Source organism: Gekko japonicus, unplaced genomic scaffold, assembly GCF_001447785.1.
Source record: "Gekko japonicus isolate JY-2015 unplaced genomic scaffold, Gekko_japonicus_V1.1 scaffold246, whole genome shotgun sequence".
NCBI classification, from domain to species: Eukaryota; Metazoa; Chordata; class Lepidosauria; order Squamata; family Gekkonidae; genus Gekko; species Gekko japonicus.
The window spans coordinates 102,151-125,133 of NW_015162482.1; the positions used below are offsets into that span (position 1 = coordinate 102,151).

Below are 22,983 nucleotides of genomic sequence, written 5' to 3' on the forward strand. Positions count from 1 at the left end.
TCCCTCAAAACAAAAGCAGTGTTCCCATGGAAGAGCCTACAATGACACATTATGGCTCCAGGCGAAGCAGTAGCTGTGAGCTGCAGCAGCAAAGATGCTGGTCTGCACTTTGAGTCCTTCGCTTGACTGCAGTGAAATGCCTGGTGTAGTAGGTAAGAGTGGCAGACTCTAATCTGAAGAACCGGGTTTGATTCCCTACTCCTCCATATGAAGGCAGCTGGGTGACCTTGGGTCAATCACAGTTCTCTCAGAACTCTCTCAGCCCCACCTACCTCACAGGGTGTCAGTTGTGGGGAGAGGAACGGAGATTGTGAGCCACTCCAAAGCTCCTTTGGGTAGTGAAGAGTGGGGTATAAACCCTCCTCCTCCTCCTTTGTGTAGAGTGGAGATTGTGCTGCACAATTCCGAACTTTGACCCAGCAAACATCCCAATGTCTGAGTGTAAATGTGCGAGAAGAGTCAGAAAGGCTTTGTTCAAAATGACATTTGTCTAAATTCTAAGCTATTACATCCCCCAAAGTCTAGTGTAAGGATTCCCAACCTTGTTGAGCTTTTTGGAACTCTGAGAAGGGGAAGTGGCCGCCACCCCAAAATGGCCCCACCTCTCCAAGGGCAACCACACACAAAATGCTGGCTAGTTGCAAGCCAAGCATCCTCCTACGATGGAGAAAATTACTTAATGGATGCTCCCTACAAACACAGAAGAACCCTCTTGGGTTCTTTTGAAGCTCCAGTGAGGTGCAGGAAAAAGGGGATTGGCTCTTTGCTTTCAGGAAGAGACGATCTGAAGAAGAAGCAAGCGGCCACTAGGTGACTCATTGGCAGGCACCATGTTAGGCATCACTGGTCTAGTGAACATTTATTTCTAGGCGTGTGCACATACTCGACACATTTGCACAGTTTACCAGCGCAGTGTTCAGACCTGGCCAACAGGAAGACCTGAAATTCTTGGAACCCCACAGCCAAGGTTTCTCACATACTCCCATATTTAAAGAAATCAGATACAACAGAAGGAGAGAAAAAACCCAACCCTACCCTTTATTACTATGCTGAGGCACTTCTGATAACTTAACTGCAAGTGGAGGACTCGGAATGGAGATGCAATAAATAAAGAGGGAAGTGGGAGAAGTGGGAGAGAACAGCTGGTGCCACCACAGTCTCTCAGTAGTTACCTCAAGTGTAGGGGTGGAATCTACGTGGGGCAGAATTACAAGGGCGAGAGCTGGCCATTCAGGGGGCAGGCCGGGGCAGAGGATTTGGCATCTGCAAGGGAGGGAGGGAGGGTGACGGGACAGTCGGGCAGCCTGAGGGGCAACACTGGACACAAGGGCGCTGCAAAGCCTAAGGGGCAGAGAGCCTTGGGAACCCCACCCCAGGCCAGGGAATTGGCAAGGCTGATCTGTGTGGTGGAGGCGGCTGTCGCCCCTCCCCTTGTCATGTACGAGGCAGCAAGAAGCGCCACCTGGTTCGCTCAGTTTCGTGGGGCGATGGCGGAGGAGGATTCTCTCACACACACACACCCCGTGGTGCAGGGCACGTGGCATCCCGGGCGCAGGCCCAGAGGCTGCATCGCCACAGAGGCTGCTGTTCCCCGACAGGCACCAAAGCACCTTCAGGCCTCCTGTGGTCCCTTCTTGAGGCCAAAGAAGCTGGAGGATCGTGGAGGCGGTGCGATGAGCATCGGGGCCTGGTTCTTGTGGGTTATCTTGATCTGGAAATGTGCAAGAGAAGGCATGCCTAAAAACTTCATTCCCTCTCCTCTTGACCATTAAGCACAGCGTGCAATTGGCACTGGGCACAGCAGTTGTTACCCAGCTTCATTTCTTTTTTGATCAAGCGAAAACACAGCTTTGAAATCGGTGGGAGCAATAGAGGGAAATCTCTCGAAAGCCCTTTCCCTGGCCACCTCCCATCCCAGCAGGTAACGCGTTGCAGCTCTGGCAGCATTCTGACTGGACATCCATCCTCTGATGGGGGGGGGGGGAAGGCAAGCTCCGGATAAACCTGCAGTCACAAGGTTTTTACACTGCAAATGCCAGTGGTGGTCCCCGCCCTGTCAGATGCTTACTGTGCATGGTGCTTGCATCCAAGGCTCTCCATCAATCTGCATGGGGAGGTGCTTGAAGGTCCTGCAAAGGACAGAAACTCAGTGGAGGGAGGCTGGCACAAAACCACAGATTTCAAGCAAATATATATCTCACTATCTGATGAAAGAGTTGTGTAGGTTAGAAATAACTAAATTATGAGACCATTGTACTGATCTCTGGCTTCCTGCTATGGCAACCTATACTAATAATATTTAGCATTTACAAAGCATGCTCAAACATTATTGCAATAATCCTTACAACAGCCTTGTGAGTTTGGCCAGTACTATTATTCTCAGATTGCTGGGGTGGGATTGGGTGGGGTTGAAAGGAGTGGCTTGCTGAAGGCTATTAGCTACATTATGTTGACTGGATCCCACGTGGACAGTACTGACCACTACTGATGAAAGTGTTGCACAGTATATGTACAGAATCTTTCATATGTCCCAGACCAAAGCCACCTTGACTTGGATAGCCCAGGATAGCCCAATCTTGTCAGATCTCGGAAGCTAAGCAGGGTTGGCCCTGGTTAGTATTTGGATGGGAGACCTCCAAGGAATATCAGGGTCATGACACAGAGACAGGCAATGGCAAACCACCTCTGAACGCGAACCACCTTGAAAGCTCCGTGGGGATCGCCATAAGTCAGCTGTGACTTGACAGCACTTTCCACCACCAACAGAGCAGAGCCACAGAACAGCAAGAATGTTGCGATACTGATTCCTGGTTCAAATTGAGCAACAAATGTTGCTCTCCCAGCCAGGTGTCATGCATTTGGTGAAAATTTCCCTCCACATATCTGAGGAAGTGAGCTGCAACTCACGGAAGCTCACATTACACTGAAATAAATGTTAGAACAAAGTTTGAGTCCAGTGGCACCTTTGAGACCAACAAAGTTTAATTCTGGGTGTAAGCAGACTAACAGGGCAATCATTTATTTGGCCCCCTCTGGGAGGGGGGTCAGCAGGGCCAGAGACTTTCCACCCTCATTCTTCCCCTTAGACTGCATGACGTTCCAGGCAAGAGGAGGAGGAGAAGCTGCCCTGAGTACATGGGCCACTCACCGCAGCATGATGTCAGAGCATTTGGCCAGCCGCTTGCCTGCGCTCTTCAGCCCTGTGTAGATCTGTCCCATCTCGATCACACCTTCCAAGCCAACCACCTCCACGCGCCGGTCACTCAGATCTGGGGGGAGGGGGGGGGACAGAGGACACTGGGAAGTATCCCAAGCATGGTGAGTTTCCTCTTCCAAATCCTCTCTGGTGGGACTTTCAAGAACACCAACAAGCCTGGCTCATCCAGGCCAGCCTGCCACCTGCAAAGCTTCGCTCCGTGCCCTGCTCGATACTCCCAAGTGACTCTCACGTTTCGTGACCCGAGTAGCCTGCCCAGCCTGTCTCCATCCTCTGCTCACCTTGCACGCAGTTCTTCAGGGTCTCAGCATCAGTGATCACCTGGGGTTGCACTGCCCCCCCTGCTGTGCTTCGGGCTGCGGCCTCCCCCAAGGGTCTTTTGGTCTCGCCCCAGAGATTGGAGCCGCCGTGCATGCTGGGAATGTTGAGAATAGCCACTCCAGAAAGCGCTCCACTGAGGTCGAGGGGCTGCTCGCAGCACTGGAGGGGGGGGGGGGGAGGGGAAAAAGAAACTTGAGTGACTTGGTATGGAACCTTCCCAGTGCAATCCCTCATTTAAAACAACACTGAGATGGAAGACCAGATTCTGCCCAGATGGGGGGGCATAAAACATGGAAGCTGTAGGGAATACGATGGCGCTGCCATAGAGGGGATGGAGGCGGGGAGGATGCTTATTTTTAAAACAAAAGACACCGGAGCTCAACCCTATCTGGCAACCATACTGTGGAGCTCTGATCCCAAACATGGGGTGGGAGACTCCAGGTTGCTTCTGGTTACTCCACAATAAGGAAACAACACTCTGCACATGCTCAGTCTCTTTTACGTGGCTTCTGGTTTGAGTTCTGGCATTCACAAGAGGTTCCAAGGGTGCAAATTAAGCCACAGCAAACGTCATTGCAGCAAACAGGGAGGCAAGCTGTTCACTGAAGGACGCTCTCACCTACAGCTGCTCAACTCAAAGGCAACCAGAGAGAAGCTCACCTCCACAGACAGACACTCCTTGAGCTTTTTGCACGTGGCAAAGATGGTCTCAGACGTGGCAAACTCAAAATACCAGAGTTTGTTCTTCATCCTGTTCAGGGCAAGGAGAAAGCAACAAAAGAGGAACACGTGGCAGGATCCTGCTGCAGGTAAAGAACCGCACCTGCCACCCTACACATCCCACATCCCTTCCTCAAGGTACTACCAAAAAGTGATTGTGTGCCAAAGAGGTCATGAACCAAGGAAGTCCCTTTCCAGGAGAAGAGCTTCCTGATGAAGCAGCCAATTCTAAGAAAGGCTAGCTACGGAGGAGGTCTTGTGACTCTAAGGCAACAAATCAAGCGCCAAGAGGATTCTAGCTGGAAGCTAGCAGAAGGGTGAGGGCTCCTCCCACCTGCTGATCTCACCTGCTGTTAAATTTCTCCGGATATTTCTCCCTCATAACGTGGAATCGATGGGCAATGGAGGCATCCTGGAGAGAGAGGACAATGAGAGATGGAGGGGAGAAAACGGAGCAGAGATTAACAAAGGAGGTGGCCAGGTGTGCGTGTTTATCTGTATCCCACATCTGAGCCATCGTCACTGCAGATTCCTTCAGTGAAACAACCTAAAGGTCCCTCTCCTTCTTCTATCTCTCAGCTCCCCTCTCAGTTCTGCTTAGCTCTTTGTGCCACCATCTGCTTTTCTTGTTTCAGGCTTCCCAGACCCTGCAGGCATTCCCCCCCCACACACACACACACTTAGGTATGGCGGTTTCACTTCCTGCCACCAACAACTTCAGGGGCACCAGCACACCAAGAGCTTGCAAGAGCGTGCGTTCCACTACTCCTGTTTCTCACAGTACACAGACAGACACAAGTGAAAATACCTACTCTCTAAAAATTCAAACAAGAAGGCATTCCCTCCCGGGAACTTTCCCTTGCCCCTTCTAATACTTACGACACCAATGGAGAAATAGTTGTTGATGATCTCATAGGGGACAGGGTCACCCTTCTCCTCGGGGTTATCAGGCATCACTTGCACTGACCAGCGATCCATCTGCAGGATGTTGCTGGCCTCAATATCTTTCAGTATCTTCACCAGATTTTCACCATCATACCCTGGGAAGAGATGGATGCATTAGAGAGGAACAAGAGTGGGAGTATGTGGGAGGACATGGCTTTATGACCAAATTGGCAGGAGGGCAAACTAATTTATGAACCTTGAATATAATCTGGTGGGGGCAGGGATCAACTATCATGAGTTACCTGGGTTCCATGTCCCCTCCTAGGCCAGCCAAGCTTAACCTAAGTAGAGGTCATGAGGAGGGAGATGTAACAGACAATGAAGTACATTTCACGTAGTCTATTCCCTTTAAACTTGTCCAGTGGTTGCACAACTTCAGAAAAACCAAGAGCAAAGAAGAAATGCCAGACGGTCTTCTCTGTTTCTCCCCAAAACATACTGTAGTATCTTGTCAGGTTAATCAATCAGCAAGATGTGCTTTCCAGGTGTGATTTGTATATGCCAGCAGCTTTGCTAGCAAAGGTTTTAAAACGACCCCCCCCCCAAAAAAAGCTTGTTCTTTTGTCGTGCTACATCACATTCAGAACATTCTGGCTGAAGCAAACATTCTAGAATCCCATTCATTCCCACTCCTTCAGTGAATTCAAGAGGGTTATCTTGAGTTCTGACTATCTGATCTTAAGATCACCTACTTGGATGCAAGTCCCTCTGGGTCCAAAGGGACCATCTCCCTACTAAGTGTGTGCAGGATTGCAGACTAAGAGAGAAATCCTAAACAGGTCTACTCAGAATCTTACTCAAGGCTATTCAATGGTGCTTAATGTTGATCTTTTTAATGCATGGTGAACAGTGCCCCAAGTCAGCACCTGCATTTGGAAAGGGAAGTACATTTCATGTAGTCTATTCCCTTTAAACTTGCCCAGTGGTTGCACAACTTCAGAAAAACCAAGAGCAAAGAAGAAATGCCAGACGGTCTTCTCTGTTTCTCCCCAAAACATACTGTAGTATCTTGTCAGGTTAATCAATCAGCAAGATGTGCTTTCCAGGTGTGATTTGTATATGCCAGCAGCTTTGCTAGCAAAGGTTTTAAAACGACCCCCCCCCCAAAAAAAGCTTGTTCTTTTGTCGTGCTACATCACATTCAGAACATTCTGGCTGAAGCAAACATTCTAGAATCCCATTCATTCCCACTCCTTCAGTGAATTCAAGAGGGTTATCTTGAGTTCTGACTATCTGATCTTAAGATCACCTACTTGGATGCAAGTCCCTCTGGGTCCAAAGGGACCATCTCCCTACTAAGTGTGTGCAGGATTGCAGACTAAGAGAGAAATCCTAAACAGGTCTACTCAGAATCTTACTCAAGTCTATTCAATGGTGCTTAATGTTGATCTTTTTAATGCATGGTGAACAGTGCCCCAAGTCAGCACCTGCATTTTTTAAAAAAACAGTATTTTGAGCCTTTTTAATAAAGAATTATCAGTAAATTTAATAACCATCGAAACAAATCTCTATTTGTTGTGCTGTATCGGATCAGTTATTTGCACTCAGGTAGAGTGCACTTTTCCACATACTAGTTTAGCTCTCACACACTAGAACATTTGGGTTGCTAGTACTTCGGGACAAGAGTTAGCCCTAATTGAATGCCCTTTGGTTACACACTCAGTCTGACAAGATGCCCTTAAGTATTTCTGGCAGTTGTCTTTCATGCATGTTTCTCCTCTTATTTTTCTTGAATCTGTATCTTGCCCTTCCTCCAGTGAGCTCAGGGCAAATTACATCTCATCCTTCCCTCAAAAAAGTTCAGTCAGACAGATTATGCTAAAAGGTTCTTGCCTGAGTGGAGATTTGAAACCAGGACACCAGAATCCAAATGCGATTGTAGTGCAGCCCCACCAAACTATTTTCCATCTGTCCCAGGAATGTGAGTGTCATGCTTTCCAGGGAGATGTGATGAAGCTCTTTGAACTCTCCCCAGCTGCAACTGAGTGGACTTAGAATCTAGATGTTCATATTTAGGGGGATTGCCCAATCAGTCTGCATACCCACTGTATGAACTTGGTTACATATTTTATATCATTATATACTTCCTGTATGTAACTCTGCCATAAAATAGATAGATGATAGATGCTAGAGAGATAAAGAGATAATCAGAATCCAAGTCCAATGCTATATCCGCTCTTGTAACCTACAGCTGATAGCTCATGGACTAAATGTTCTGAACTCAAACTGCAGACACTGAATTTGAAATCATAAAAGAAACACAAGAGGCACCTTATACCACCAGCTTCACATTCAGAGTCTAAACCCACAGCCGAGAGGTCCTTTAAGTTCCTTCATTTGGTTAATAACAAGGAAAATGACACACTGATCATTAATAATGTGGACCGGGGTCCCCCCAACAGGGTGCTGGTGGGTGCCATTGCACCTACCAACACCTTTTTGGTACCCATCCAGTATTCTTAGGAAGTTGGTGGGACCAGGTAGGGCTTTTGCCCAGCAAGCCTTCTGATTGGCCACTGGAGATTTGATTTTTAAAAACATTCCTTTGGCAGCAGCTGCCCCCACAGCACAAGGATCACCACTCTGTGACTGAAGATGAGCCGTAGCAGACATTTTGTGGCTGGCTCCGCCTCCTGCGGCAGTTGTTCTGTGACAGCCGTTTTGTGACTGCGCCCACCACATTGTGCCAGGATTCCAAAGGTGCCTGCAGGATCAAAAACATTGGGGGGCCCTGATGTGGACCAACTGATCCTACTCAGGACTGATGGAGAAACGCTACGTGGCTAAGAGGTCTTTGCTGGGCCAGGGAAAAGGTTCCACTGAATAAACTGGCCCACTTCTAAGCAGGAATACACCAAGCTGTTATACTGTGATACACTCACCCCCTCCCCAGCGAAGGCAGCGAGCCAGATCATTGCCAGTTCCTAGAGGCAGCACAGCCACTGGAGGCCGAGTCGGTAGATTCGCTTTATCTGAAAGGAAAAGGGAAATAGGGCCAAAACTCAAAAGTGGTGCAAGCGCATGGATTGAGTGGCAACACCAGCTGCTAGAAAGATGGCCCTTTTAAGTAAGCTTTCGTGCTTCTGAACTGACTGCTCTATCCACACAGACTGGAGAAACTTAAGCATTTCATGTCTCTTCAGAACCTACCGATGGCATCCAAGATCCATCCCACTGTGCCATCACCACCACAGACCAGGATACGGAAATCTGGCACATCCCGGAAAAAATTCAGCCTGGGGGGAGGGGAGAAAAGCATGGACCAACTGGTGTTGCAGATGCCCCCTTACTCCTAAATTGCAACCCACCCAGCCCCCGGTTATAGATCTCAGGTTCCCACAAATGTGCCAGTGCTCATCTATCTCCCATGTACACACTTCTTTTCTCCTCCAGCCTGCGAAAGAGGCTTGGAAACACAGGCAAATGTCCGACAGGGAAATCAGGCTAGTACGCCCCCAAGTTCCTTGCTACTCACCCTGGTCCAGGCCCCCCCTTGAGTAAATTGTAGACCTGCCGTGGGTTAAGGAGATACTGGAATTTCCGCAGCACCCTGCCAGGGGAGACAGGACAGAGGCAGCTAGTCAGAAGCCACCTCCATTGAGTTCACAACAGGCTCTTTGCCACACCTACTCACTTCTGGACAGGATTATGGATGACTGAATCTCATAGATTAAGGATAGCTACCAAGCAGTCTACAGACAACATCCCCACACACACACACACACACACACACACACACACACACACACACACATATTCCTGCTCCACCCTGCACATTTTTATCAGATTCCTGTCAGCCGTGATTTAAATCAAGTGAGGGAAAAGATTTGCTCACTGCTTTAAGGGGGAGGGGGAAATCATGTTGTAAGAGACTGAGACAGCCCATGCTTGGATTTCATACATTAATACCTTGATAAGTGGGCTTCCTAACTGTGATGCCTTTATTGCAAGAAGGTACCACCTCATAAGATAGTGTGTTTGTGGTGCAGAAGACACTGAGTCTCTGGAACGCTGTTGGGGGAGTAACATGTCCCCAGAGAATACAGTACTTCCCCCTCCCTATCACTGACTGTTGCCAAGATTCTACTTTTTGTCTAATATTACGGATCACCAACTCCAGAAGACAGTAATAAATGCTCCACAACAGTAATTTGGGAGCCTGCTTTAAACATTACATTGCAGAAAACAATGCGTTACAACCCGGGGCTCTAAAAGATCTCCATCGAGATTATTTTTGCATGATTAAGACTTAAGAGAGACTTAATTCTGAAGGCAGGGGCGCCCATTTTGGGGAAGAAGTGCCTCTGAAGAAATGATCACAAAACAGCCCTACATCTAAACATCCAAAAGGAAAGCTGATGTGGATGGTTTGACTCAGGAAAGAGGGTTTTCCCTAGCCTCCCTCCCCTTTACGCATCGGATGCCGTTCCCCTCTCACCTCTCTCCCTGTTTCCCACCACTCTTGGGGTTGACAAAGACAAGCAAGGGGTGAGTGTCAGGCACTGGGATGATCTGTGGAAAGAGCGATGGGAACAAGAAAAGGTTTGGAGCAGCAGATAGGTCAAGGGCCAAATTTGGTTGTCCAGGGCTGTGACAAGCAAACTGCAGAAGGGTTCAGAGGGACAAGCAGGGGTCGAGACACAGGCTTATGGGTTTAACAGGGTACGGCATAATTTGGATCGTTCCCAGTCACCCAACTGTACCTCTTCCCTTTCTGGGGGGAGTTGTTTTGAGCACACTTTGCATCTTTGGATCAACCGGTTTTAACTGGCAGAATGTTTGTCCCCGTCCCTTAATCCCCAACCAGTCGTGGGGATTTTAGTTCTCCAAGGCCCTAGGAATCTCTCACAATAGTTGGTGCCAGAAAGCAGGCACCCCACACAAAACTGTAATTCCCAGGGGTCCCTGTGAGAGAAACAATGATGCTTTAAACTAGCGGAAGGTATCGATGCAATTGGAATGAGGAAGGTTCCAAACAGCCGCTGCTAAGGATTTGGCTGTTTCTGCATCACAAGGGGGAGCCCTTGGGCCTTTTATGGATTCCCAGAAAAGGCCTGCTTGGGCGAGGGAAGGATAGAAAAGAGGGTGGGAAGTGAAGGGTCATCATGAGAGGGCCCAATTAAACATTACATACAATCATGCTCTACTCTGCCCACTCAACATTTTTTTCAATCCAAAAGCAGCCTCGGGAAGCTAAGAATTTGAATAGATGCATGGGGAAGTACAGAGTTTCCCTCGGGCTGTTTTCCCCCTTAAAAATCCCCCCCCCAACATTTTCCCCACATATACAGATTATATATCTTTTTCCTCTGTAGGTGTAAAACAGCATGTAGGAGTGACATTTTGAGTGAACAAACAGTTGGGGGGGTGGGGAGTTAAGTCCCTCAACTCTCCATTCCTCTGCTAAACTCGCAACCAACCACCTTATGATGCTTTAGGCTGGGGTGTGTGTGTGTGCGTTTACATACGACTGCATCTGAACATCTGGTCTCCACCAGAGTAAGCAAGGAAGCTACAGCTTAAGATGCAGGACCGTCAGCTTCAGGTGGGGGTGGGGGGGCGTTTTCACATGCAAGGCTCAAATGGGTTTGTGCTAGAACTGAATGCGAAACCCATGTTGAGAAGAATGTGTATTCAGTTTCTGGCACCAACAATTTGCACATGTGGGACAACTCACACGAAACTGGCTTGAATGTGCTTCGTAGCCTCATGGCTGAAAACAATCAAAGGTTTATGGAAGTTTATCTATTGCCTGACCTTTCTCCCACGGGCAACCAGTTGGGTCACTGCTGTGCTATGCTACAGAGCAGGCAATGCTCAGATAGCCCAGAGCGTCCAGGCCAGCAAGGGTTATTGGGGGGCAGGGGAAACTGGGTAACACCCCCTCCTCGTGATTCCCCAGCTCACTCGTAATGCCTGTCCCTCCGGGGTGGTGAAGGGTTGGGCTGGTTCTTCTGAAGGGGTCCCAGGGGTCCCGCAAACTCCATTCTTCTGACTGTTCTGCCTCTCCTGGAACAGAAAGGGACAAGCTTCAGAGCAGAGCAGAGCAGACCACACTCCCTAACCGAGTCAGTTATGCTCTTAAGGAAAACCACAAATGGTCTTGATGGCAGGGTGCTGTTGAGGCAGAGTTTGCACGTTGCTCTGCCCTCTTTTTCCAGTTTGATGATACGTGGGTAACCAAACAAAAATTCAAACATAGTTTGAAGACTGCTTTGGGCCTCAGGAACAAAGACGAAATAGGATACATATCATGGGTACTTGCCAAAAACTGAACGGCAGCAAAACACATCTATTGCAACAGCATCAACTACATTTTTGGAGGCCTGCTCCACTTTTCCCAGGTTTCAGCTCTAAGAGCTCTGAGAATATACAAAATCAGGTGATTAAGAGCCAAACTACACAGTCCATCTGCCACACTATCATCATGGGGGACTTGCAGCCATGCAATAGCTGCAAGTTCCCTGTGGGAACCCAATTTAGAAGTGCCACGGGGACCCAGTTCTGGTTGGGACCACGGCGTGACTTTACCATGGTCATGATGAAAATCAGGCCCCTGAGGCACTTCTTAATGGATTTTCCATGGGGAACTCATGAGTTCCTGTGGTTGAACTCATGGCAAACATAACGTGTAGTTTGGGCCGTAGAGACTACAGCAGGATGTAAACACTGAACACATACACTTTGGGCAAAGACAAACTCAAGAACACTGCCTTCACATCTCTCAAAAGGCATGGCCGGTGCATCTTCAGATCAGTACACATTCCCATTGTCTGTGTCTATCCTGTGCAAGTGAGAGTATATTTGAACGTGTGTGTATGTGTGACTCTTGAGTGTACTCCATATATCCGAGTTAAGTCCCTTGATCTCACCAGCACAACAGGGTAGATTGCTGAAGGTGGCAGAATATGGTCCCTGAGGATCCCGCAATCACAAGTTGAAGACATGAAGGGCAGGCACTCGTCATGGATCTATGGAGAGTAACAGCAGGGATTTCTCAAATTTCAAATTTTCATAGTAAGGAGAAGAAATGGCAGTTTCTTACACTGTGGCGATTCCTGCACTTAAGGCAAGGGCTGTTCCTGGACAATGTTATATTGTTCTGATGTTAGGTATTTCTTATAGTGCTGTTCGCTGCCTAATTATGCCTCTTGCTTCCACAGCTTATGTGGTTTTTAATTGTTGAATATTCCTAGAGCTGTTATTTCTAACGTTGTTGGTCTCTGTGTTAACAAAGGCTACCTACCTACCTGCCCACCAACCCAACACACCCAAACACTTGATAAATATATGTCGCAGTGAATAGCTAACATTTTGTGAACACTTACAACCCCAGACACATTTTGCGAATATCTGAGTACTGAGATACGTTGGTGAATGCTGACAGGGCCCTAAACATGATGGCTAGTATTCATTTGTTTTGAGTCTGAACAGCGGGGAAATGTTTTTCTGTTTTAGGATGTTCATGAAACTGTTCTAGGGACAGCCACTATTCATGGTGGATGTCAACATTCATCAGATACAGACCATCTAGAAGCCAGCCCTTTCTCCCCTCCCCTGCCTCCGCTCCTGTCCCTGCTTATCCTCATCTAGGTCCCTTAAGGCTCACCGTGAGTCCTCCTATGCACTGCCCCTCACTATCCTTCCCTTCCTCCACCGGAAGGATAAGAGGAAATACTTACATGTGGTAAGCTACAAAAAAGGCAATGGTCTACAAAAGGCTACACCAAAGCAGATAGAGCTTTCTCTGTATTTGTCTTTGACACCACATAGACTAATGTGACTACTCCTCTAGAACCTGAACTCTCAAGGGAAAAGAAGAGCCCTGCAGGATGTGACCAGAGGTCCATCTAGTCCAGCATCCTGTCTCACACAGTGACCAACCAGTTCCTTCGGAGGGCCAACAATAGGGCAAAGAGGCCGAGACCTTCTCTTGATGTTGCCTTCCGATGCTAGCATTCAGAGGTTTACTGCCTCTGAATCTGGAGATTCCCCTTATTCACCATGGCTAGTAGCCAATGATAGACCTATCCTCCAGGAATCTGTTAAATTCCCTTTTAAAGTTGTCTGTGCCTGTAGCCATCACTACATCCTCTTGCAGTGAATTCCACATTTTAATCACTTGTTGAGTAAAGAAGAATTTCCTTTTGTCCATCCTCAGTGTATGGCACATAAATGTCATTGGATGCCTTTGAGTTCTAGTATTTTGGGAGACGGAGAAAAAGTCCTCCTAGTCTACTCTCTCTACCTTCATGCATAATTCAGTAAATCTCTATCATGTCCCCCCCCCCCTTCTAAACTGAGAAGTCCCAGACTCTTCAGCCTTTCCTCACAGGGAAGGTGCTCCAACCCCCTAATCATTTTGGTTGCCCTCTCCTGTACTTTTTCCAGCACGGCAATGTCCTTTTTGAGATACTCACAGTATTCCAAATGAGGCTGCACCATAGATCTCTACAGGGGCATTACAATATTGGCTGTTTTATTTTCAGTCCTTTTCCTAATAATACCCAGCACAGCCCTCTCCACTGCAGTGGCACATCGAGCCACATGTTTGCTTGTATGCGTGTGAAATAGCCATTGGCAGAGAGAAACTTTTATCTGTGTCATGTGCACACAGCATTAATCTCCCCATCCCACTTCCAAGCATCCCATCACATTCAAGGTGATCAAGGTGTCTCCCCTGCCAGGTAAGTATATTCTAGGATCAGGTTTGCTTTTCAATGACTGGGAGCCCCTGAAGGTAGGTGCTAGTTTAGTTCTCACCCAAACAGTGTACCTGACTGCACTCTTTTTACTTTCTCCGATGCAGGTGAATGATTGCCATATTATTCCTACAGGAAAAGTAAAGTGCTAAGCAAAAGAATGTTGTTGCAATAACAGCAACATCCATTCCTGACAATGGGCAACCTTCCTCTCACTGACAGGGGTCCCAGAGTTGCAGTACATCCCTCAAGGGTGCTTGCCATACACAAGCCCTTGATCTATACATACCTCCACCTAGCCATTTCTATTCTAAAGAGAGAGCCAGTTTGGTGTCGTGGTTAAGAGCGGAGGGCTCTAATCCGGCAGAACCGGGTTTGATTCCCCACTCCTCCACATGCAGCTGCTGGGTGACCTTGGGTCAGTCACAAGTTCTCGCAAGAGCTGTTCTCTCAGAGCTCTCTCAGTCTCACCTACCTCACAGGTTGTCTGTTGTGGGGAGAGGAAGGGAAGGAGATTGTAAGCCACTCTGAGACTCGAGTGAAGGGTGGGGTATAAATCCAATCTCCTATCACACTGAAACATTACCGTGCTAGCAGGGGATGAACTCTTAGTGACAAACTCCCAAGCTCTAGAGATGCCTTCCTCTGAAGGCTTACTAAAGTCTGCACCCAAACACCTTTCAGAGTTGATATGAAGGGCTATTTACAAAACAGTCACTTCTGCATTGGAAACTGTGCAAATTGTGTAGTGAACCCATGCACATAAGCTGCTTTATCACATGTGGAGCAACCCTGTGAAGCAAGAACTCACCGTCTGATGGCACCAGGCACAGGTTATGCCTGTCAGGCTCTGAAAACTCTTGATCTTCTTCTGACACCGATCACATTTATTGCCGTCACAACCACCTCTGACCCAGACATGGGCTTGCACCTGCAGGGAAAAAGCAACAAGTGGTAACAGTGGACAGGCAGGAACCAGTGGCACCCCCTACATTTCTACCTCTGACTTCTAGAACACAGGAAGGTCCAAAGAGCTACAAGGAGGGAGGGGAGGATAGGGGCCAAGACTCGGGAGTCCTTTGTTTACAGCTACCACAGTCAGTCCTCCTCTCTCTTTCAGTTAAGAGAACAGATGTAACCCATTGTCCAGGAGTAAAGATACAGCACCCAGGCTAGCACAATCTCACCAGATCTGGGAAGCTAAGCAGAATCAGCCCTGGTTAGTACTTGGGTGGGAGACCACCAAGGAAGTCCAGGATTGGTATGAACAGGCAGGCAAGAGCCAACCACCTCTGAACATCTCCTGACTTGAAAACCTATGATGCCACCACAAGCTGGCTGCAACCTTGTGGCACTTTCCACCCCAAGGACACAGGTGTTGCAATTAGCCAGGCACCCTCTATTTACTGCAAGATCTAGAGGCAATCTACCAGTAGAGGTATGAACAGAAGGAATAATAATGCCTAGAAATGGAAGGTGATGGCCACTAAAATACTATTTCCTGGGAATGAAAGGAAGAGATAGTGTCACCCACATTTCTTAGAACAACAAAAGGGCAGGAGAAACAGGTAAAAGCAGCTCCTAAAAGGAAGGAGGGACAGTCCACAAAGGGGACCAGAGGAAGAGACAGGCTTTTCTCTGGCTCTGAAAGGAGTCACAACAGGGCCAACGGAGAGTGGGGGTGGAATGGAAAAAGCAAAGACAGGTGGAGCCTACCAAAACAAACAAGCAAACCTGGATCAAGCAGGCAAAAGGACAAAATGTTGGTTTGGGGCTACAATGCCTTCCCCCTGCCCATGCCACTTACATTGGTGTCGCGACGGCTCTTGGCATAAGTGCTGATACAGCTTGGTGGGGCCTTGCGGGCACAGCGCTCATGAACTGTGAACTTGCAGACTGCAGAAACAGGAACAAGAAGGAAGGATGGATTTGTTGAGGGATGGAATGAACTCCTCTACAGCCTTGTCCACAATAGTCCACAGGCCGCTCTCATAGATTCCGCCCCCTCCCAACTAACAGCTGACTCTAAAAGCTCTTTTCCCTCCCTGTCCTCCCCGGTTCCACTTGCTGCAGCTCCTTTTCTTTGGTCAATGTATTTTTTAGCACAACCAGAACTTTTGGGAGGAGGAGAAGAGACATTAAGGGGTATGTCTCACAATGCGTTTCTGTGCATTAAATGCATGCCTGAGCCCTTTTTGCTGTACATCCCACACTCTTTGTTGTTGAAAAGGTACCACGTTTCCCTATGCGTGCAAATCATAATACTTTGTACCAGGAAATATCAAGTCCTTTTCTTAGATAACTCATTAGTTGCTGCATGGAATGTGAATAGGCAAATGTCAAGGCCATTGTTGGACATGGCCTGTGGTATAATTAATGACAATAGACAACCAATCACAACACAGACTCTCCACTCCCCCCTTTCCATGACAGCACCACTTGGGAGCCAAGTTTCAGAGAGGCTTCCAGATTCCTTAAGAAGTAGCAAACAACTAATCAGGAGATTCTTGGGAACCTTACTCTTGGTTTGTTTTTAACAGGCAAGCTTCTGTGAGAAACATTGTTACATGGGGAAGAAAACATTTTCACAGATTCTGAGACCAAAGTAGGATTGCAAGCAGCGTCCAGAATTAACGTACCTGTGTGAGCATTTTGCGAGGGGGAAATCACAATTATCTTTGATCTCCAGAAATCGCAAGAAGTTTTTGGTCTAGTCAATCTCCCAGTAAATTTCCCAATAAGGGAAACTCACACATTATTCCACCTCCACCCCCCACCACATCTATTGTGGCAATAGCGGCCAAGCAAAAGGAGCTACACTTTTGATTTATGCTATTAGTTCTTGAAATTGCAAACCGGGGGAAAAAACCCCAGCTAATCCACAGAAAACTTACAAGATTTGACTATTCACAGAATTCTGGATTTGGGCCCAAAGTAAAACTAAGGTGTGCTACACATCTTACAATTCATGTCATTGTTTCTTCACAACGTCTGCCCGTCAACACTCTCAGGACAAACTGTTGCATGCCAAGCACTCCAGTAATGTCAGAAGCCTAACATCATGTGGGGAAAACATGATATGGCCCCTTCTCCATGCCTCCCTTTCCCTGCATCCCAGGATGCACAATGCACAAGAACTGGCTGTATTGCCAGCTTTCCCCCTGGGACCTGAGACTGTCAAGGTAAGAAGCCATATGGCAACATCTCTCATGTCTCTAAAGTGATGTCAGACAAGGGCCTTGTGAATGAAACCAACGTGACATTTGCTGACATCAAGCTACCTTAAAGCCACACTTGCTCAGAATCTCAAGCAGTAGGTCTTTATGTCCTTGTTAATAAAACATTACAAGAGATACAGAGCTGCTGTCATGCTGTGCTTCCTTTTCTGCTATTTCTGGTACTATCTAGGATAACGCAACATGTGACGGGAACATCACCTTGTTGCGCTACACTAGATGAGATCAAGAGGGAGAGGGAGGGGCAGTCTCAAGCCTCTGACGATGTCTAGTTGTGCCCTGAGATGTTCTGAATATATATATGGCCCCTTCTTGCTTCCCGGCCCTCAGATTCTTTCATTTCAAATAGAACCTTCCCAGGTCCCTTCTAGGACACAGTGGTGGAAAGATGCTAGAGAACCCTTTGCCAGAAAAAAAGAAGAACAAATGCATCTGATCTCTTCCCACCTGTAACCCAAGGACACAGTGACTCACTCACAGGTGCAGCGCAGGCCCTGCTTGCGCAACCCTAACAGCAGCGTCTCACACACGTTGCAGTAAACTGGGCGGTTAAAGTGCTTCAGGCGCCACAAGTGCTGTCCGTCATCTTTCATGGTCTGAAGGCAACAGAGAAAGGCAGCGGTTATGAGAATGGTGGGCTGAGTTTACGCGGCTCACAGAGAAATCAGGGCTCCTTAAGATGAGAGGAAACATTCTAAACAGGCAAGCATTTAAGACAATAGTAGCAATATTTCTGGGGGGTTGGGGAGGGGAGGTAAAGGACATTACAAGTGTGTAGGTAAGAGCCCACACCTTTGGGTCCTCAGAATGTCACGTCCCATGAATTCAAACACACACATGCCTACTCAACAAGCTACATTAGCTTTGTAAATGCAATGGGGTACGTTTTGCTGTTTGCGACAGCTTCCAGTGGAATGGGGTCACAGCTTAGTGTAAAGAACATGCTTTGCATGCACAAAGTCTCAAGTTCAGTCCCTGGCATCACCAGTTAAAAGGATCCAAGGCAGCAAGCACATCATCTGCTTCAGGGTCAAACTAAAACAAGATGCTGGGAGACTCCTGATCGTTTGTTTGTTTTTTAACTGCAAACAAGTGAGGAGCCCAGAAGACTCATGGTAGGAATAATCCCATCTCCCTCCCCCACTGCTGGACCACAGCAGCTCCAGGCCAGGCCCCGAGCGGCTCCCGGTGTCCTCTACCACAGGTGACCAGGCCCAGAGAGGCTTCCGGCAATCTCTGCCATGGCAGCCCAGAGCAGCTACTGGCATCCAGATCAGGGTCACTGCAAACAGGAAGAAGAGGTTTACCCCTCTTACTCCTACATGGGTGACTCTCCCAACTTGTGTAGTTATTTGCTTGTCTTTTTCCCCCCTTTTCCAGGACTGGTGACAGTCTGGGGATTGGTTGGTTTTGATCTACAAGACGAAACGGGGTGGGAATGGTTCAGCTCCCTTCACGCCACATCCCCAATTCAAATTGGGGCCCCACCTGGCTGCTATTTATCTTTAACAGTGCTATGAGGATCTGGTGATGGATGTCCCAGTGTCTTGTCTATTTTGGCCTGCAGACCCGAGACAGCCACTGCCCGTCAAAACAGCCAACTGTTCGCTAGAAGAACCAACAGTCTGACTTGGTAGAAGGCAACTGTATATATTCTGACATTTTTCTTCCCAAACAGGGTGTCAGCTTGAAACCATTCTATGGTGGCCTTTGGCATAACTGACTGGGTGCTTCCAGCAAGAATAAACAAGCCCTGATCAGGGAAGATCATCCACCTCTCAGCCCCAATGTTATGTCGTGGCTCAGGGGCCTTCTGATCTCTGCCCTTCTCTCCTCCCTCTTCCCCTCTTGCACTTACCGCTTCCAGCCCCAGGAGCACCAGAAGGGGGACAGTGGTGGCGCCACCACGGAGCCACTCGGATAGAGACACCGTGCCACTGCCGTCGTAGTCAATCTCTCGCATCATCTCCTGCAGGATCTGAGTGGAAGGCAGGTGGAGAAAGAGGGAGGATCAGGGGGAGCGACACCAGTGATCACTGCATCCTGTTCAGCTCCAGTTAACATGCAAGCCATGTCTTCTTCCCCTGCAGTTTAAACTGGAAGTCTCCTGGAGGACAAGGCATTCTCCCCGTACATGTGTATCAAAGTCCAATATATGAGATGCCAACCTTCCACTCATATCGGTCTCGCATCCTCCCAACTTCTACAGTGGAATACGAGCAACACTCGGCTTCACGTGACAGCACAGTATATACACAGGGATGAGGGGAACGGGGCTTGCATGGCTACTCTGTGCCGGGAAATTCAGAGCAAGGAGAGGCTACCCTCTGACGATAATCCCATTAAGCAAGGACAGATTTCATACATCAATTCCACTGCCTGCCTTAACTCATTCCTCTCCAGCTCCTTCCCTATTGATCATTCCGTCTCCATAAACGCACACTGCTTTGGTGCCTCCCTTTCCTGATGCCAGGTGAAATGTTGATGTTGAAGGCAACAGTTCACCCACCTGCCCTCGTATGTTCCCCGTTAATCCCAACAGATAATCTCAGAGGCATACAGTCTGCTGTGTAACCGCTGAAGAAGAGTTGGGCACGGGAGCTCGGCACTTACTGGTTTAAGCTCAGTGACGTCCCAATCCAGATATTCAGCCACGCGCATCATCTGCGTGATAATGCGATCCACCTCCTGCCAAAGAACAGAGTTTAGTGCCAGCATTAAAGAAGAGTCTGACAAAAAAAAAATATGGCCAGAGTAAAGTATTTGGGGGCACGCAAACAGATCATGAGGTGTTAGGGCCTGAAGGGGGCAGGAGATGCCTTTCATCATAGGGAGAGGAGAAGCCAAGGTCAGTGCAATATCTTTGCCCACGCAGAAACAGGGTGACTGCCGTTCGTCTAGCAGGAGATGCAGTGATAGGGGAAAGCTTTGCCTGCTGATTTTCCGCCAGGCACACAGCAAACCAGGCAGGTACACATGTGATAGATATGGTGCTGACTTCAGTTGGACTAGGATGGGAGGAAACACCAATCATGCTTCTTTAAGGCTGCATCCATGTGGCAATGATTTTCCTTCCACTGCCACAAGAAATCCAGAGGCATTTGCAGTGGCAACAGAGGGCCCACACAACAGTTTTCCCAGCACTTTCCTCTCTCCGTTGCCCTGCAGCTGCCATTCCCACCCCCACCCCCCTCCAGTGCCACCGGAGGGGCTTTTATGGGCTTTTAAAAAATCAGTAACTTAACACATCAGTGTAGCAATACCAGTTTTAAGCGACAGCAACGTTTTTAAAGCCCTCTGGTAGCACAAGGGAAATGGTAGCTGCGAGGGACTGAGGCAAGGAAAAGGGCAGTGACGTGGGCGGGACCTGCCAAAATATGCACCTTCACATCCACACAGCATGCTGAGGCACTGGACTGGGATCTCTCCCAAAAAACTGTACCAAACCAGACTAGGAAAAAGAAATCACCACAAAGCGGGGCAAAAACACAGAAACAGAATGAATAGAAACAGAATGACGTCATGTGGAGACTCAGAAAAAGACATGCTTGAGTTGAGACCTTTGCGTGGAAACGGCCTAAAAGAAAACATGGGTGGATCTATCTTGCATGTCATGTCAAATGCCCTTTTCAAAATACTGCATTAATGAAAGGGCAGAAGCAGGAAGGACTGGAATCCTAGCCAGGCTGAGAGGGCTCTAGGCTACGAACTAGAAATCAGGGCAGGATACCAAGAGAGAGGACTCATTTTTTTTGGGGGGGGGAGTCCTTATGAACATAGAACAGAGGCAGAGATGGCAACTCAGGACCACACTATATGTGCTGCGAGGGCAGAATGGCAGGCTGAGGAGCTCCCCCCCTCACTCCCCCAGTGCCTTACCAAATACCGAAACAGCCGCACTCCCACCCACGGCTCTTTCGGCACTTGAAAAGGCGCAGGGCAGGATGGGGGAACCAGAGCACCATGCTGCGGCCTTGCCACATTTTTGAATGACTTTACAATGGTGGCGGTGGCTTTGTGTTGTCATGTCTAATTTGGCTATCAGGCAGCAGAGCTGGGGCACCATCCAGAGCAGAACAGGAGAGACATGTCTGACCTGTGAGGCATGCTCGGATGCTCTCTTGTACAGTCTTACTGGGAAGAAAAACATTTACACTAGTTCCTGCCTGTGTGTGCACGCCTAGAAGGGTGGGTGCTATCTCCATTTTCTACTTCTGCCAGCCTTGGAATTAAAAGCACCCAGTCCAAAGGCTTAGCTTTGTAGGATTGGGAGGGGCGGGGATAAGCCAGTTCTCTTGCTTGAATGGTGGGGAGGAGAAAGAACTGAACAGATGAGCTGCAATCCCAAAGGGTTAACCTGTAGCTGCTGAATGTCTTGGGCTACTCACTGAACTGTCGAGCAGGCCATTGCCATCTTTGTCATAGAGCTTGAAGGTGACTGTGGGAGAAGAAAGAAGGGTAAGAAAAATGAGGGATTCTGGATTGGGGGTCATCAGGGGCCTTTACTGATCTGAACGCTCAGTGCAGAGTCTCCGTTCCTTCAGGGCCCAGCTGTGTTCTATGGGGGAGAAACATAGCTCTATAGGAGGCTTTCCCACGGTTTCGGGATAGAATAATTTCTCTCCAACAAAGCCCCCTAAAATTCTCTTTCAGAAATAGAACAGCCACAGATTGAAAGCAAATCTCATGCTGGGGGGGGGGTCATATGACTATCCCAGGAATGCTGGAGAAAACCAGCATGTTGCTGGGGCGGGGAGACCCTCGAGGGATACCAAAATAGCTTTTGCGTATGTGACAGAATGAACTGGTCAGTGTGGCCCTGACAAGGATGTTCTAATTGTAGCAAGATGAGAATGAATTGATGGGCTGCACCTGGGAACTGCCAGGGTCAGATTTCTCCCTGCTAATATTTGACCCCCCTTTCACACACAAAAAGATCAGGATTTGAACTTGGGTCTCATACTGCTTTTCCTTCTTGACTCTTTTGCAGTACTTACATTCAAGCTTGTCCTCTGGCCTCCCACCTTCCAGCAGTGAGAAGTAACAGGAGACATCATTGACGCAAACAAAACCAGGGGCTGAAAAGCAGAGAGAGGTTTGAGGAAACAGTGACCAAAGAACCGAGGGGCTTCTCTCCCCTCTCCCCCCCCCTCTCTCATGCACCCCATGCCATAACTCCATATTTCAAATAAATGTCCAGATTATTTCACTGCTGTTTCAGATGCCAAGTGTAGCCTGATTATTAGTATTGCATTCTGGCCCAGTTTGCAAGCACTGATTTTAAAAAAAAAAAATTCACAGAGGGCGGAAGAATTCTCTGCATCCCACTGCAAGATAAAATCATGCCAGTCTCCTTACCAGAGTGTGCTGTTGGTTCCGTTGTGTCCTGCCCTGCAGTTGTCTGGAAGGACATGAAGAGGTGGCGGCAAAGTTCATCGGAGATCTCCTCTGCCTCCAAGTAGGTTTTTAAGAAGAGCTTGAAACCCTCAAAGTCTATTGACTGGCACCGACATCATCAATGGAGGAGTAAGAGAAAAGGATGGGGAGGAAGAAAAAAGGTAAATGCAGCTAGAACTACCAGTGCTGTCTATTGCAAGACCAGGTTGGCAGAGCACTAATTTGGCAAACGACCACAGTTAACTTCTGTGCCTGATGGATAGAGCTGAGGAGAAGCTCCCTCTTTCTGTCCCAATCTAATGGGGATAAACGGAATGTAACAAGAGTGGCGATAGGAAAGGGAGGAGTCAACACACGGGATGAGCAGGTAACTGACAGCCAGAAACTAAGACTGGGCAGGAAGGAGCACTTGGAGTGGGTGAAGCAAGAGAAGTCACAGGGCAGC

General features: G+C 48.2%; 1 protein-coding gene across 1 annotated transcript in view; it reads right to left on the reverse strand.

Moving 5' to 3' along the window:
• Positions 1-749: 749 nt before the first annotated feature.
• The window catches only part of DGKA (diacylglycerol kinase alpha), a 57,190-nt gene continuing 34,956 nt past the window's right edge, over positions 750-22,983 (reverse strand). Inside the window, exons 4-24 of the mRNA XM_015405882.1 lie at positions 22,500-22,641; positions 22,139-22,219; positions 21,530-21,579; positions 19,755-19,829; positions 19,000-19,119; positions 17,620-17,737; positions 15,713-15,801; positions 14,717-14,836; positions 12,076-12,174; positions 11,111-11,212; positions 9,642-9,715; positions 8,679-8,753; positions 8,354-8,439; positions 8,086-8,175; positions 5,138-5,298; positions 4,606-4,670; positions 4,199-4,289; positions 3,499-3,697; positions 3,149-3,269; positions 2,069-2,129; positions 750-1,711 (exon numbers count right to left, since the gene is read on the reverse strand). Of these exons, the coding sequence (XP_015261368.1) occupies positions 1,613-1,711; positions 2,069-2,129; positions 3,149-3,269; positions 3,499-3,697; positions 4,199-4,289; positions 4,606-4,670; positions 5,138-5,298; positions 8,086-8,175; positions 8,354-8,439; positions 8,679-8,753; positions 9,642-9,715; positions 11,111-11,212; positions 12,076-12,174; positions 14,717-14,836; positions 15,713-15,801; positions 17,620-17,737; positions 19,000-19,119; positions 19,755-19,829; positions 21,530-21,579; positions 22,139-22,219; positions 22,500-22,641 (2,118 nt within the window). The 3' untranslated portion in view covers positions 750-1,612. The remainder of the gene's footprint in view (positions 1,712-2,068; positions 2,130-3,148; positions 3,270-3,498; positions 3,698-4,198; positions 4,290-4,605; positions 4,671-5,137; positions 5,299-8,085; positions 8,176-8,353; positions 8,440-8,678; positions 8,754-9,641; positions 9,716-11,110; positions 11,213-12,075; positions 12,175-14,716; positions 14,837-15,712; positions 15,802-17,619; positions 17,738-18,999; positions 19,120-19,754; positions 19,830-21,529; positions 21,580-22,138; positions 22,220-22,499; positions 22,642-22,983) is intronic.